The 10,709-nt window shown below is 41.4% G+C and overlaps 1 protein-coding gene across 1 annotated transcript; it reads left to right on the top strand.

Moving 5' to 3' along the window:
* Positions 1–7,169: 7,169 nt before the first annotated feature.
* Positions 7,170–10,513, top strand: LOC123157597 (F-box protein At5g67140-like). Its single transcript, XM_044575867.1, has 5 exons — positions 7,170–7,258; positions 7,331–7,477; positions 7,594–7,729; positions 10,205–10,303; positions 10,445–10,513. Exons 1-5 carry the CDS (start codon positions 7,170–7,172, stop codon positions 10,511–10,513), a joined length of 540 nt encoding a protein of 179 aa, XP_044431802.1.
* Positions 10,514–10,709: the final 196 nt, after the last annotated feature.

Genomic DNA, 10,709 nt, shown 5'->3' with positions numbered 1-10,709 from the left:
CTGGTTCCTTATCATTATTTGTTTGAGTGTCTTCATGAACCCCATCATTGTCTTTTTCATTATCACTAGGTGGATGTTCATTACCAGATTGAGTTTCAGCATCAGAGATAGAAGTTTCATTTTCATTATCAGGAGGTTTGTCTATTTCAGGTTCACTAGAAGCATGCAAAGTCCTATCATTTTTCGTTTTCTTTTTCTTTTTCTTTTTAGAAGAACTAGGTGCAGTGGTGTTGTTTCTTTGAGAATCTTGTTCATTTCTCTTTGGGTGTCCCTCAGGATAAAGTGGTTCCTAAGTCATTTTACCTCCTCTAGTTGCAACTCTAACAGCAAAGTCATGTATATTACGATTCATTTCATCAAGTAATTCTCTTTGTGATTTAGCAACTTGTTCTAACTAGGTTTGAACCATAGAAGCATGTTTTCCAACACCTCTAACATCATTTGAGATTCTAAATAACAAGTCACTCAAGCCAGCAATCATATCAGAATTATATTTCAATTGTTTCTTAACACTTGCATTGAAGTGGTCATGTTTTCTAATGTAGTTTTCAAACTCATAAAGGCATTGGCTAGGGTGCATATTGTGAGGATTATCATTTTCATTGAACTTCATAAGAGAGTTTACCTCTAGCACCTTAGGAAGTGGTGGTGTATCAAGCCCATGTATTTCTTCAATAGGAGGTAAAATTTTAACATCCTCGGCTTTAATACCTTTTTCCTTCATATATTTCTTTGCCTCTTGCATATCTTCAGGACTGAGATATAATATACCCCTCTTCTTCGGAGTGGGTTTTGGCGGTGGTTCGGGAATAGTCCAATCTTCATAATTTTTAATATGTTATTCAATAATTCTTCAGCTTGAGCAATAGTTCGTTCCCTGAAAACACAACCAGCACAACTATCTATGAAGTCCCTAGAAGCATCGGTTAGCCCATTATAGAAGATATCAAGTATTTCATTTTTCTTAAGAGGATGATCAGGCAAAGCATTAAGTAACTGGCAAAGCCTCCCCCAAGCTTGTTGGAGACTCTCTTCTTTAGTTTGAACAAAGTTACATATTTCCTGTAAGGCAGCTTGTTTCTTATGAGCAGGAAAATATTTTTTAGAGAAGTAGTAAATCATAACCCGGGGACTACGCACACAACCAGGAGCAAGAGTATTGTACCAAGCTTTAGCATCACCCTTTAATGATAAAGGAAATAATTTGAGAATAAAGTTGATAGAACATGCGGTGCCCCCATGTTTGGTTTTGGTAATTGATGACAATCTCTATGGACTAATGGTTGTCTTGAGTTATATTTGAAGGATTTGTCCATAGGATTTTCTTGAAGTCCATGTGTTGGTTTCAAGGAGTTTATGAGTTGACCAAGGTGCTACTAAGGAATTATCCAAAGATTGGTCATGCGAGTGTTGAGCTTATTGCAAGCATGTCTTGAAGAAGAAGGTTGTGTGATCATTCATGTTTACCTTCAATACATCATCCAAATGAAGAGAGTTGCAAAGATTTAAGGTTGATCAAGACTAAGTCAATAGTGAATCAAGTTGATTAACTCACAAAGCGTAGAAGATGTACCAAGAGGGATCAAGTGATCCCATGGTATGGTAAGCTTTGTCCATTGCACTTTGTGTACTAACCTATGGTCTATGTGAGAGTTCTATGTGGGGTTAGGTACGTATCCATGGGCTTGCATCAATAGGAAGATATCATACAACCCATGGAAAGGATGACATCAAGTGGTGATCGTCATCAAGATTGCCGTGTGCAAGTTCAAGTGGAGCATCACGAAGAGATCAAGTGCTTGAATCTTGCCATCCATTGTGGTGTCAATGGACTTGTGAAGATGAGCCGAAGAGTGGCTCACCCATAGTGGACTATGGGGGAGCAATCATCTAGTCTTCATCGAGCCAACGCAATCAAGAAAGGTGGTCCATCTTGAGGGAGTCAAGATCGTCATCATCTAGCTCAAGTGGACCATGTGCAAGGCAAAGGTTTTCCCTTGATAGGTTTTCTATTTTACCGGTCTCATGGTGGTAGTAGGGAGACCGGGTTATATGATCGTTTGTCGTACTATCAAGGGGGGCTCTCAAGTTGGTAGCTTGATCGTATCGTTAGTAGAGAGCTCAAACCCTTGCATCCTTGCATCATGTTTCTTGGTTCTTGTTTGGTTCTCTTTGTGAGTCTTAGAGCTTATGGTCATCTTGATGACAAGCTTGAGTTCATCGAAAACGGAGTTCACATGCGTCTTCTATGATGTTTTCGGTGTTGGAGGTTTTACCGGTCTTTTCCGAGGAAGGGTTCTCACCATTTTCCTTTGGGACTTTTCTCATTTGCTTATTCTTGATATTTCTATCAAGATTGTGTTAGCCCATGTCGTTACCTTTCCAACAAACTTGGCTTCGTTGAATTCGGAGTCCGTTTGCAAAAGTTGTGGTTGTTTTGGTAAAGGCTGCAGCGATACTACCGCGACTAGAGCGGATGTAATTTTTTACTACCGCTCCAGAGCAGTACTACCATGGCTCCTGAGCGGTAGTACCGCCCCAAAGCAGTACTACCGCGGCTCCTAAGCGGTAGTACCGCTCCGGACCAAAATCTCGTGTTTTGCTCAGCGGAAGTAGGCACAGAAGTATTTTTTAAGTACCGCTCGCAAGCAGTACTACCGCTACCATTTGCGGTAGTACCGTGAGGTCGAGCGGTAGTACCGTGAGGACGAGCGGTACTACCGCTCCGAAGGTTCTTTTGTCCTTTTTGCCTCCTCGCTGTTATGTTTCGAAGGGTTACTACCGCCCTAGCGGTAGTACCGCTCCTTGGAGTGGTAGTACCGCTCTGTGCGGGCTGTGAGCATAACGGTTGGATTCGGGAGCTCCTATAAAAGGGGGTCTTCTTCCCCATTCAACTTTATCCTTTGAGCTCGTGTTCTTCCCTCATTGTTGAACTTCTTCGAGCTTGCTAACTCTCAATCCCTCCATGGATTCTTGCTAGTTTTTGAGGGAAAAGAGAGAGGAGATCTAGATCCACATTTCCACCAATCACTTTCTCCTCTATGTGAGGGGAACCCCTTGGATCTAGTTCTTGGAGTTCTTGGTGTTCTCCTTCTTGTTCTTCCTCTCATTTTCCTCCCTAGCATTAGTTGCTTCGGTGGGATTTGAGAGAGAAGGACTTGGGCACTCCGTGTGCCCTTGCCATTGCATTTGGTGCATCGGTTTGAGTTCTCCATGGTGATACATGGAAGTTACAAGTTGAGAAGCTTATTACTCTTGGGTGCTTGGTGCCCTTGAGCTTGTTCCTCTTTGGTGCTTGGGCGCCCTAGACGGTTGGTGGTGTTCGGAGCTCAATCATTGTGGTGTAAAGCTCCGGGCAAGCGTCGGGGTCTCCAATTAGGTTGTGGAGATCGCCCCGAGCAATTTGACGGGTACCGGTGATCGCCCCCAAGGGTTGCCAAAGTGTACGGGTTCGGTGACCGCCCCCAAGGGTCGCCATTTGTACGGGTTCGGTGACCGCCCTCAAGGGTCCCTTAGTGGAATCATGGCATCTTGCATTGTGCGAGGGCGTGAGGAGATTACGGTGGCCCTAGTGGCTTCTTGGGGAGCATTGTGCCTCCACACCGCTCCAAACGGAGATTAGCATCCGCAAGGGTGTGAACTTCGGGATACATCATCGTCTCCGCGTGCCTCGGCTATCTCTTACCCGAGCCCCTTTACTTATGCACTTTACTTTGTGATAGCCATATTGTTCTTTGTCATATATCTTGCTATCACATAGTTGCTTATCTTGCTTAGCATAAGTTGTTGGTGCACATAGGTGAGCCTAGTTGTTGTAGGTTTTGTGCTTGACAAATTAACCGCTAGGTTTATTCCGCATTTGTTCAAGCCAAAACCGTAATTATTTTAAAGCGCCTATTCACCCCCCCCCCTCTAGGCGACATCCTCGATCTTTCAAAAGTAGTATCAAGTTTTCTCATCATGAGTAAAAAGGGTGGCTATATCATTCAACTTAGTAAGATGTGCCACAATAGTTTCAGTTTCATAACCATGGAAAGGATCAGATTCAACCAAAGTAATTAACTTTGGGTCGACAGAGAATTCATAATCCTTATCATCAATGAAGATAGGCGAAGTAGCAAACTTAGGATCACATTTCATTATAGCATTCAGAGATTTTTCTTTATACTTGTGTAATAATTTCTCTAGATCATCTCTATCCTTACAAGCAAGAATATCTCTAGTTGCCTCTTCACTCATAACATAGCCTTCCGGTACCTTAGGCAATTCATATCTAGGAGGGCTAGCTCTAGCAAGTGTTTCAGGAGTTTCAGTTTCAAGCTCATCATCAGATTCAATAACATCATGTTGTATTACTCTAGCAATTTGTTCATCAAGAAATTCAACAAGTGGCACATCATCATTATCGAGCATGGTACTAGCATCATCATAAGCATCATTCATAGTAGAAGTAGCATCATCAATAACTTGCAACATATCAGAATTAATAGCATGTGGTGGTGGTGTTGCAAGTTTACTCATAACAGAAGGTGAATCTAAAGCATAACTGGATGGCAGTTTCTTACTTCCCCTCGTACTTGAGGGAAATATCTTAGTCTTTGGATCCTTCAGATTCTTCATAGTGATAAATTGATAATGATCCCAAGTGACTGAACAAATATAACTATGCTCCCCGGCAACGGCGCCAGAAAAAGGTCTTGATAACCCACAAGTATAGGGGATCGCAACAGTTTTCGAGGGTAGAGTATTCAACCCAAATTTATAAATTCGACACATGGGGAGCCAAAGAATATTTGAAGGTATTAGCAGCTGAGTTGTCAATTCAACCACACTTGGAGATTAATTATTTGCAGCAAAGTGATTAGTAGCACAGTAGTATGTGTTGATGATAGCAGTAGTAGTAACGGTAACAGTAACATTGATAGCAGTGATATTGCAGCAGTAACGATAGCAGTAGCAATAGCAGTAACTTAGCAAGAAGAATATATGATAAATTCGTAGGTATTGGATCGGTGACTTGTTGGATGATATTCATCATGTGACAGTTATAACCTAGGGCAATGCGGCACTAGCTCCAGTTCATCGATATAATGTAGGCATGTATTCCGTAAATAGTCATATGTGCTTTATTAAAAGAACTTGCATGACATATTTTGTCCTACCCTCCCGTGGCAGCGGGGTCCATATTGGAAATTAAGGGATATTAAGGCCTCCTTTTAATAGAGAACTGGAACAAAGCATTAACACATAGTGAATACATGAACTCCCTCAAACTACGGTCATCACCGAGATTGGGCCTGGTTGTTGTCACTCTGGGGTTGTCGGATCATAACTGTAGTAGGTGACTATAACTTACAAGATCGGATCTAAAACATGGATATAATGATGAATTCATAAATGGTTCAGTTCTGAGTTCATTGCACTCGGGCCCAAAGTGACAAGCATTAAGCATAGCAAAGTCATAACAACATCAATCTAAGAACATAGTGGATACTAGGCATCAGGCCATAACAAAACTAACATGATTACATGATGAATATCAACCAACTCCTCACCGACCAGCGAGCCTACGAGGGAATTACTCACTCCCGGTGGGGAGCGTCATGGAATTGGCGATGGAGATGGGTTGGTGATGACGAAGAACGAAGATCCCCCTCTCTGGAGCCCCAAACGGACTCCAGATCTACCCTCCCGAGGAAGAACAGGGCTTGGCGGCGGCTCCGTCTCATGGATCGTGATAATTCTTTCTTCCTGATTTTTTCTGGAAATATGTGATTTTATAGTATCAGGGGGGTCGTTTGCGGGGCCACCAGGTGGGTACAACCCACCTGGGCACGCCAGGAGAGGGGGCACGCCCTGGTGGGTTGTGCCCACCCAGGTGCCCCTCTCCGGCAGGTCTTGGCTCCAGAAATTCTTATTATTGATATAAAAAATCCTCGCAAAGTTTCGTTCCATTCCGAGAACTTTTATTTCTGTACAAAAATAACACCATGGTAGTTCTGCTGAAATCAGCGTCAGTTCGGGGTTAGTTTCATTCAAATCATGCAAATTATAGTCCAAAACAAGAGAAAAACATGAGAAAAAGTAGATACGTTGGAGACGTATCAATGACCATGTCAATGCTATCGCGAAGCATGACCATGGTACTCAAACATAAAAAAAGAACCTTGTAAGCATAATGCTAAATGTTTCATGAACAATTATACAAACACCACTGTATGGGTAACATCATGAGTTTCCTCGCCCTTTTCCCTAAATGGTTACATACTTCGAGTCCTGTCAACTATATCATGCTCTTCCTTTCCTTGGGAAGGATATACTCCCGATACTCGGGTATCATCACCTTTTCCTTTCCATTGGTCTGATTAATATACTAATCACATTTTCCTTTCCACTATTTTGTTAACCTTTCTTATGATCTATATGACATAAGCGGTAATATTTCCCTGTTTATGTAAACACCTTGATGTACAACTTGGTCAGAATAACCATATTACTATTGATGGTGACATTTTGGTAACCACCGTTCGGACAGGTTGGGTGACGTTTTTTGCGTATGGACAGTGATGAGACAGCCCATGCGGACGTTTGTGAAGGGTATGGGGTCTCTGGGAAGTGCCGGTCAGTCAGAGCGTTCGGACCGGTTGGGTGACCTTTTTACGTCCGGACACTGACGGGGCAGCCCATCCGGACGTTTGGGAAGGGTACGGGGTTCGGTTGTAGATGTTTTAAGGCTAGCAAGCATTTCAGTATCAACTTTGACCATTTGTTTGGTCAACAAAATATTTGTTATACATCGAGTCAAAAATACTAGTATATCATTACATTTATGTTAGGAGTAAGTACTTTGGACTGTATATGCTCTAAAAGAATACGAGACCTTGAATGCCCACGATCTCAAATTCTTTGTTCTGGACTTTAGGGTCATAGCCGTAATTACTTCTTTTAGCAGCGCGGTTGGCTGGTTGGCGCCTCACCTCCATGTACGACGCGATGATGTGCACACTCCGGAAACATGTCCAGACTCAACTCCAGTACAGTGCTCCACCCGATCTGCCGTGCTAGTATAAGCCTTTCCTTCCGCGCGACGGCGAGAGCCAGACCGTGCAAAAATGGGGATGCAGCCGCAGACAGAGCAAGGAGAGGGCAGCGCCGCCGCGGCGAAGGAAATGGAGGAGGAGCCGCACATTGAGCGGCTTCCCGCCGACCTCCTCGCGCACGTGCTCGCCCTCCTCTCCTCCTTCCACGACCTCGCCATGTACGTACTACTACCAATCATGGACGCGCCATGATTCCCAAGCTTACTCGCTTATATTCTGGTCGTCGTCAGGGCCGAGGGAGTGAGCCGACGGTGGCGCCAGGCGGTGGGCCGGTCGCTGGCGTCGCGGCGGCGGCTGAGCTTCGCGGGGCAGCGCACCGGCGACGACTCCGCCGCGCGCATGGTCCGCGCCGCCGTCAATCTCCGCGACCTCGACGTGTGAGTAGATTCGCCGACCTGTTCATCAAATAGAACTGCATGTTCTTGCTGCATTTTCAAGCTTATTATTTCCATTTTTCTAACTGTTTGTCTCGCGGTGAATTTTCTTGGAGAAGTTCGCGGGGCTGCTGGGGCTGCCACATCACCGACGGAGGGCTGCTGCAGATCTCCACGGCGGAGTGCGTCGGCAAGCTGACGGCGATCTCGCTGTGGGGATTGGCCGGGATCACTGACAAGGGCGTCGTTCGTCTGGTATCTCTACCTCTCTACCTAATAATAATAAAGAGAATTGGATTTCTGTCGTCCGTCAAAAAAAATACCCCCAAAGTTGCTAGAAATTATCCACTATGCCACCCATAAGTAAAGAAAACGATTTGATTTTTTTTTTCAAAAGTCACCTCCATCTTGATGTTCTTTAAAGGTCTCACTCCCTTATTAAATACAGATGCACGAGTGCTCCAGTGGCTAACTCATTGCTTTTCTTCCCTAGAGACCAGGGTTCGATTCTCGGATGCGGCTAATCTGCACCCGAGCTCATATGCTCCCGCATGAACAGTAAAATTTAAAAAAATTCAAATTTTTTTTGAGAGAAACATTGACAAAAGTTCTAAGTGCCTGCAAAAATTCGTCATGAAATCACATTCCTGTAAGGCGTGGCAAAAAAAACAAATTCAGTGCTTCAAAATGCTTTCACTAAATTAAGTGGAATTTTCTGAATTTTTTTTGAATTTTTTTTATTTTACTGTTCATGCGGGAGCATATGAGCTCGGGTGCAGAATGTACTTTTCGTCGATTCCCACTTTTCACACTTTTTCCCTTCCTTTTCTCACAAACGTTCACTATATTAATGGGCCGGCCCATGTGCGTGGCTTCACATATCTTTTTTTAATTTAATTTTTCTCTTTTTTCTTTTCTCATTTTATTTCCGTTTCAGAAAATAAAATGTTTGTGAATTCATCATTCGGGATATTCCAAATTTAAAAGTTACGAGTTTCAAAAAATTGTCAAAGAAATCATAAAATGTTTGGGCATTCAAAAATGGAAAATCATCAAAATTTCTCGGATTCGAAAAGTGTCGGTGATTTTACATACCGTTCACAAATTATAAAAATCATGATTTTAAAAAGTGGTCAGGAAATAGTATCATGTTCATGATTTTTAAAAAATAACCATGTATTCGAAACACATTCGTGTATCTGAAAAAAATCCATGAAATTTAAGAGCTTGTTAACAAAAGTTCAAAAAAATTACAAATTCACAAAAGTTCTAAAAAATCACAAATTTTAAAATTAGTTCTCCAATATTTTTAAAAATCATCGATTAAAAAATGTTGAGTCAAAAAATGTTGAAGTATTCGAAAACTATTCATGCATTTCAAAAAATGCTCATAAACAAAACGAACGTTAAATCCAAAATTTCAAAAAAGAAATTTTTCGATTCGCTAAACTGTTCGCCGATTCAAAAGTCTTTTATGTATAGGATTTGATTAGTTTTTGAAAACTCTTTATATGTCTAAGCATTGTTAGTAGTTTGTGGTTGATGAGATAGAAAAATTTAAGTTTTAAACATTCCCTTGCACAACATAATGACAAGTGTGGCGTGAAGTGGCAAGCTCATAGCCTTGGGATTTACCACGTCAAATGCATTATGATCACGTGGACATCGCGATCATCATTAGCAAGGGTGAGAGAAAAGATAAGTGGCAATATGGTGAGCCCCCGTGTTAAAATAGAGGAAGATCATATGTCGTGGTATTAAGTCCAACTTATTAGACTAACGCATAAATTTTTTTCTAAATTTTTTAGCTCCCGTTGCAACGCACGGGCATGTTTACTAGTATATATTTATGCTCTGTTTTCTCCTCTTCCTTTTTTCTGATTCAACTGCTTGGTTGCGTTCTTCTGCAACGTTGATATGATGGCGTTGTCACATCACATGTGTAGCACAAGGATTTCACAATATGGAACTGTGAAGTCGCAGGATGTCGTCATATAATTATTAAGCCGGAGCTTTCGTGATAATTTATTGTCAGATCAAGTAATTGACCGCAGTAGCTTTCCATTCTGAGCCACCAGAAAGGTTTACTTAAGTTTATATACCCTTTTGTAACAGCACACATATATACTTATAACCTCCTAATCTACTCCCTCCCTTCCTAAATATAACTCTTTTTAGAGATTTCTACATATAGAGCAAAATAAGTAAATCTACACTGTAAACTATGTCTATATACATTTGTATGTAGTTCATATTAAAATCTCTAGAAAGACTTTTATATTGAGGAACGGGGGAGGGAGTACTTGTTTCCTCATAAGTACTCATTCATATCATTTTCTATAGTAAAATGTCGTTTATGTGTTTTATGTACTCCCTCTGTCCCAAAAATAAGTGACAAAGTTCATACAAAGTTGAGTCACTTATTTTGGAACAGAGAGAGTATTTGTTAAAAATGGCAGGACGTTTTTTTTTTATGTTTATGTTATGATAGTGAACATGCTGTATAGTACATGCAAAGGTCACTAGCATTTACAGAAACTAAACAATATTTTCTTTTGGAAAACCCTTGGATATTTGATGGAACCATCGTGAATTGAACTAGACAAGTTAACCATTGTGAATTGATATCTTTGATTCTTTTTTCTTAAGAAAAATGATATCTTCAATTCATCTAGAAAGGAACATCTTCAACTAATTTGTTTGTATGGTTTTTCCAACTTCCCTTTGCAGGTGTCAAGAGCCCATTCTCTGCAACACCTCAATATTGGTGGAACATTTATCACCGATGAATCATTGTATGCAGTTGCAGACAATTGTACAAATCTGAAGGTATGTCTTTCTTGCTAAATTTCAGGACTTTAGGGTGCAGATGACGGCCTTAAAAACAGTTGAAGATACTCTGTTGCAGCCTGCCTCTACGTGATACTCTGTTGAATATCTGTTTTGTTTAATGTGTCAAAATTGCTTCAGAAATCAGAACTTCCCTTTGGATGCAAATGGGAAATGGTTTCTTTGTTAATTTACGATAAAGAACAATAGTTTACAAATTAGAAATGCTTATGGAGATTACAATGTCAGTCATGTCATCAACATCAGATTCATTGTATCATCACCGATGCACCATGGGCGCCAAGATGTTTTTTCTGGCAGATCAAGAATTTCTAATGCATGTCGGGTCAAGGTGACATAACACAATGCATCCTATTATCACCATTGGTTCGCGCATGTATAATTG

This window comes from Triticum aestivum, chromosome 7B, assembly GCF_018294505.1.
Source record: "Triticum aestivum cultivar Chinese Spring chromosome 7B, IWGSC CS RefSeq v2.1, whole genome shotgun sequence".
NCBI classification, from domain to species: Eukaryota; Viridiplantae; Streptophyta; class Magnoliopsida; order Poales; family Poaceae; genus Triticum; species Triticum aestivum.
This window is presented reverse-complemented; position numbering and strand designations above follow the sequence as displayed.

Coding starts and splice junctions, on each gene's coding strand:
- LOC123157597 (XM_044575867.1), top strand. CDS start 7,170: ATGGAGGAGGAGCCGCACATTGAGCGGCTTCCCGCCGACCTCCTCGCG. Junction 7,478..7,593: donor AATCTCCGCGACCTCGACGT/GTGAGTAGATTC, acceptor TTCTTGGAGAAG/TTCGCGGGGCTGCTGGGGCT. Junction 10,304..10,444: donor ACAATTGTACAAATCTGAAG/GTATGTCTTTCT, acceptor AAATTGCTTCAG/AAATCAGAACTTCCCTTTGG.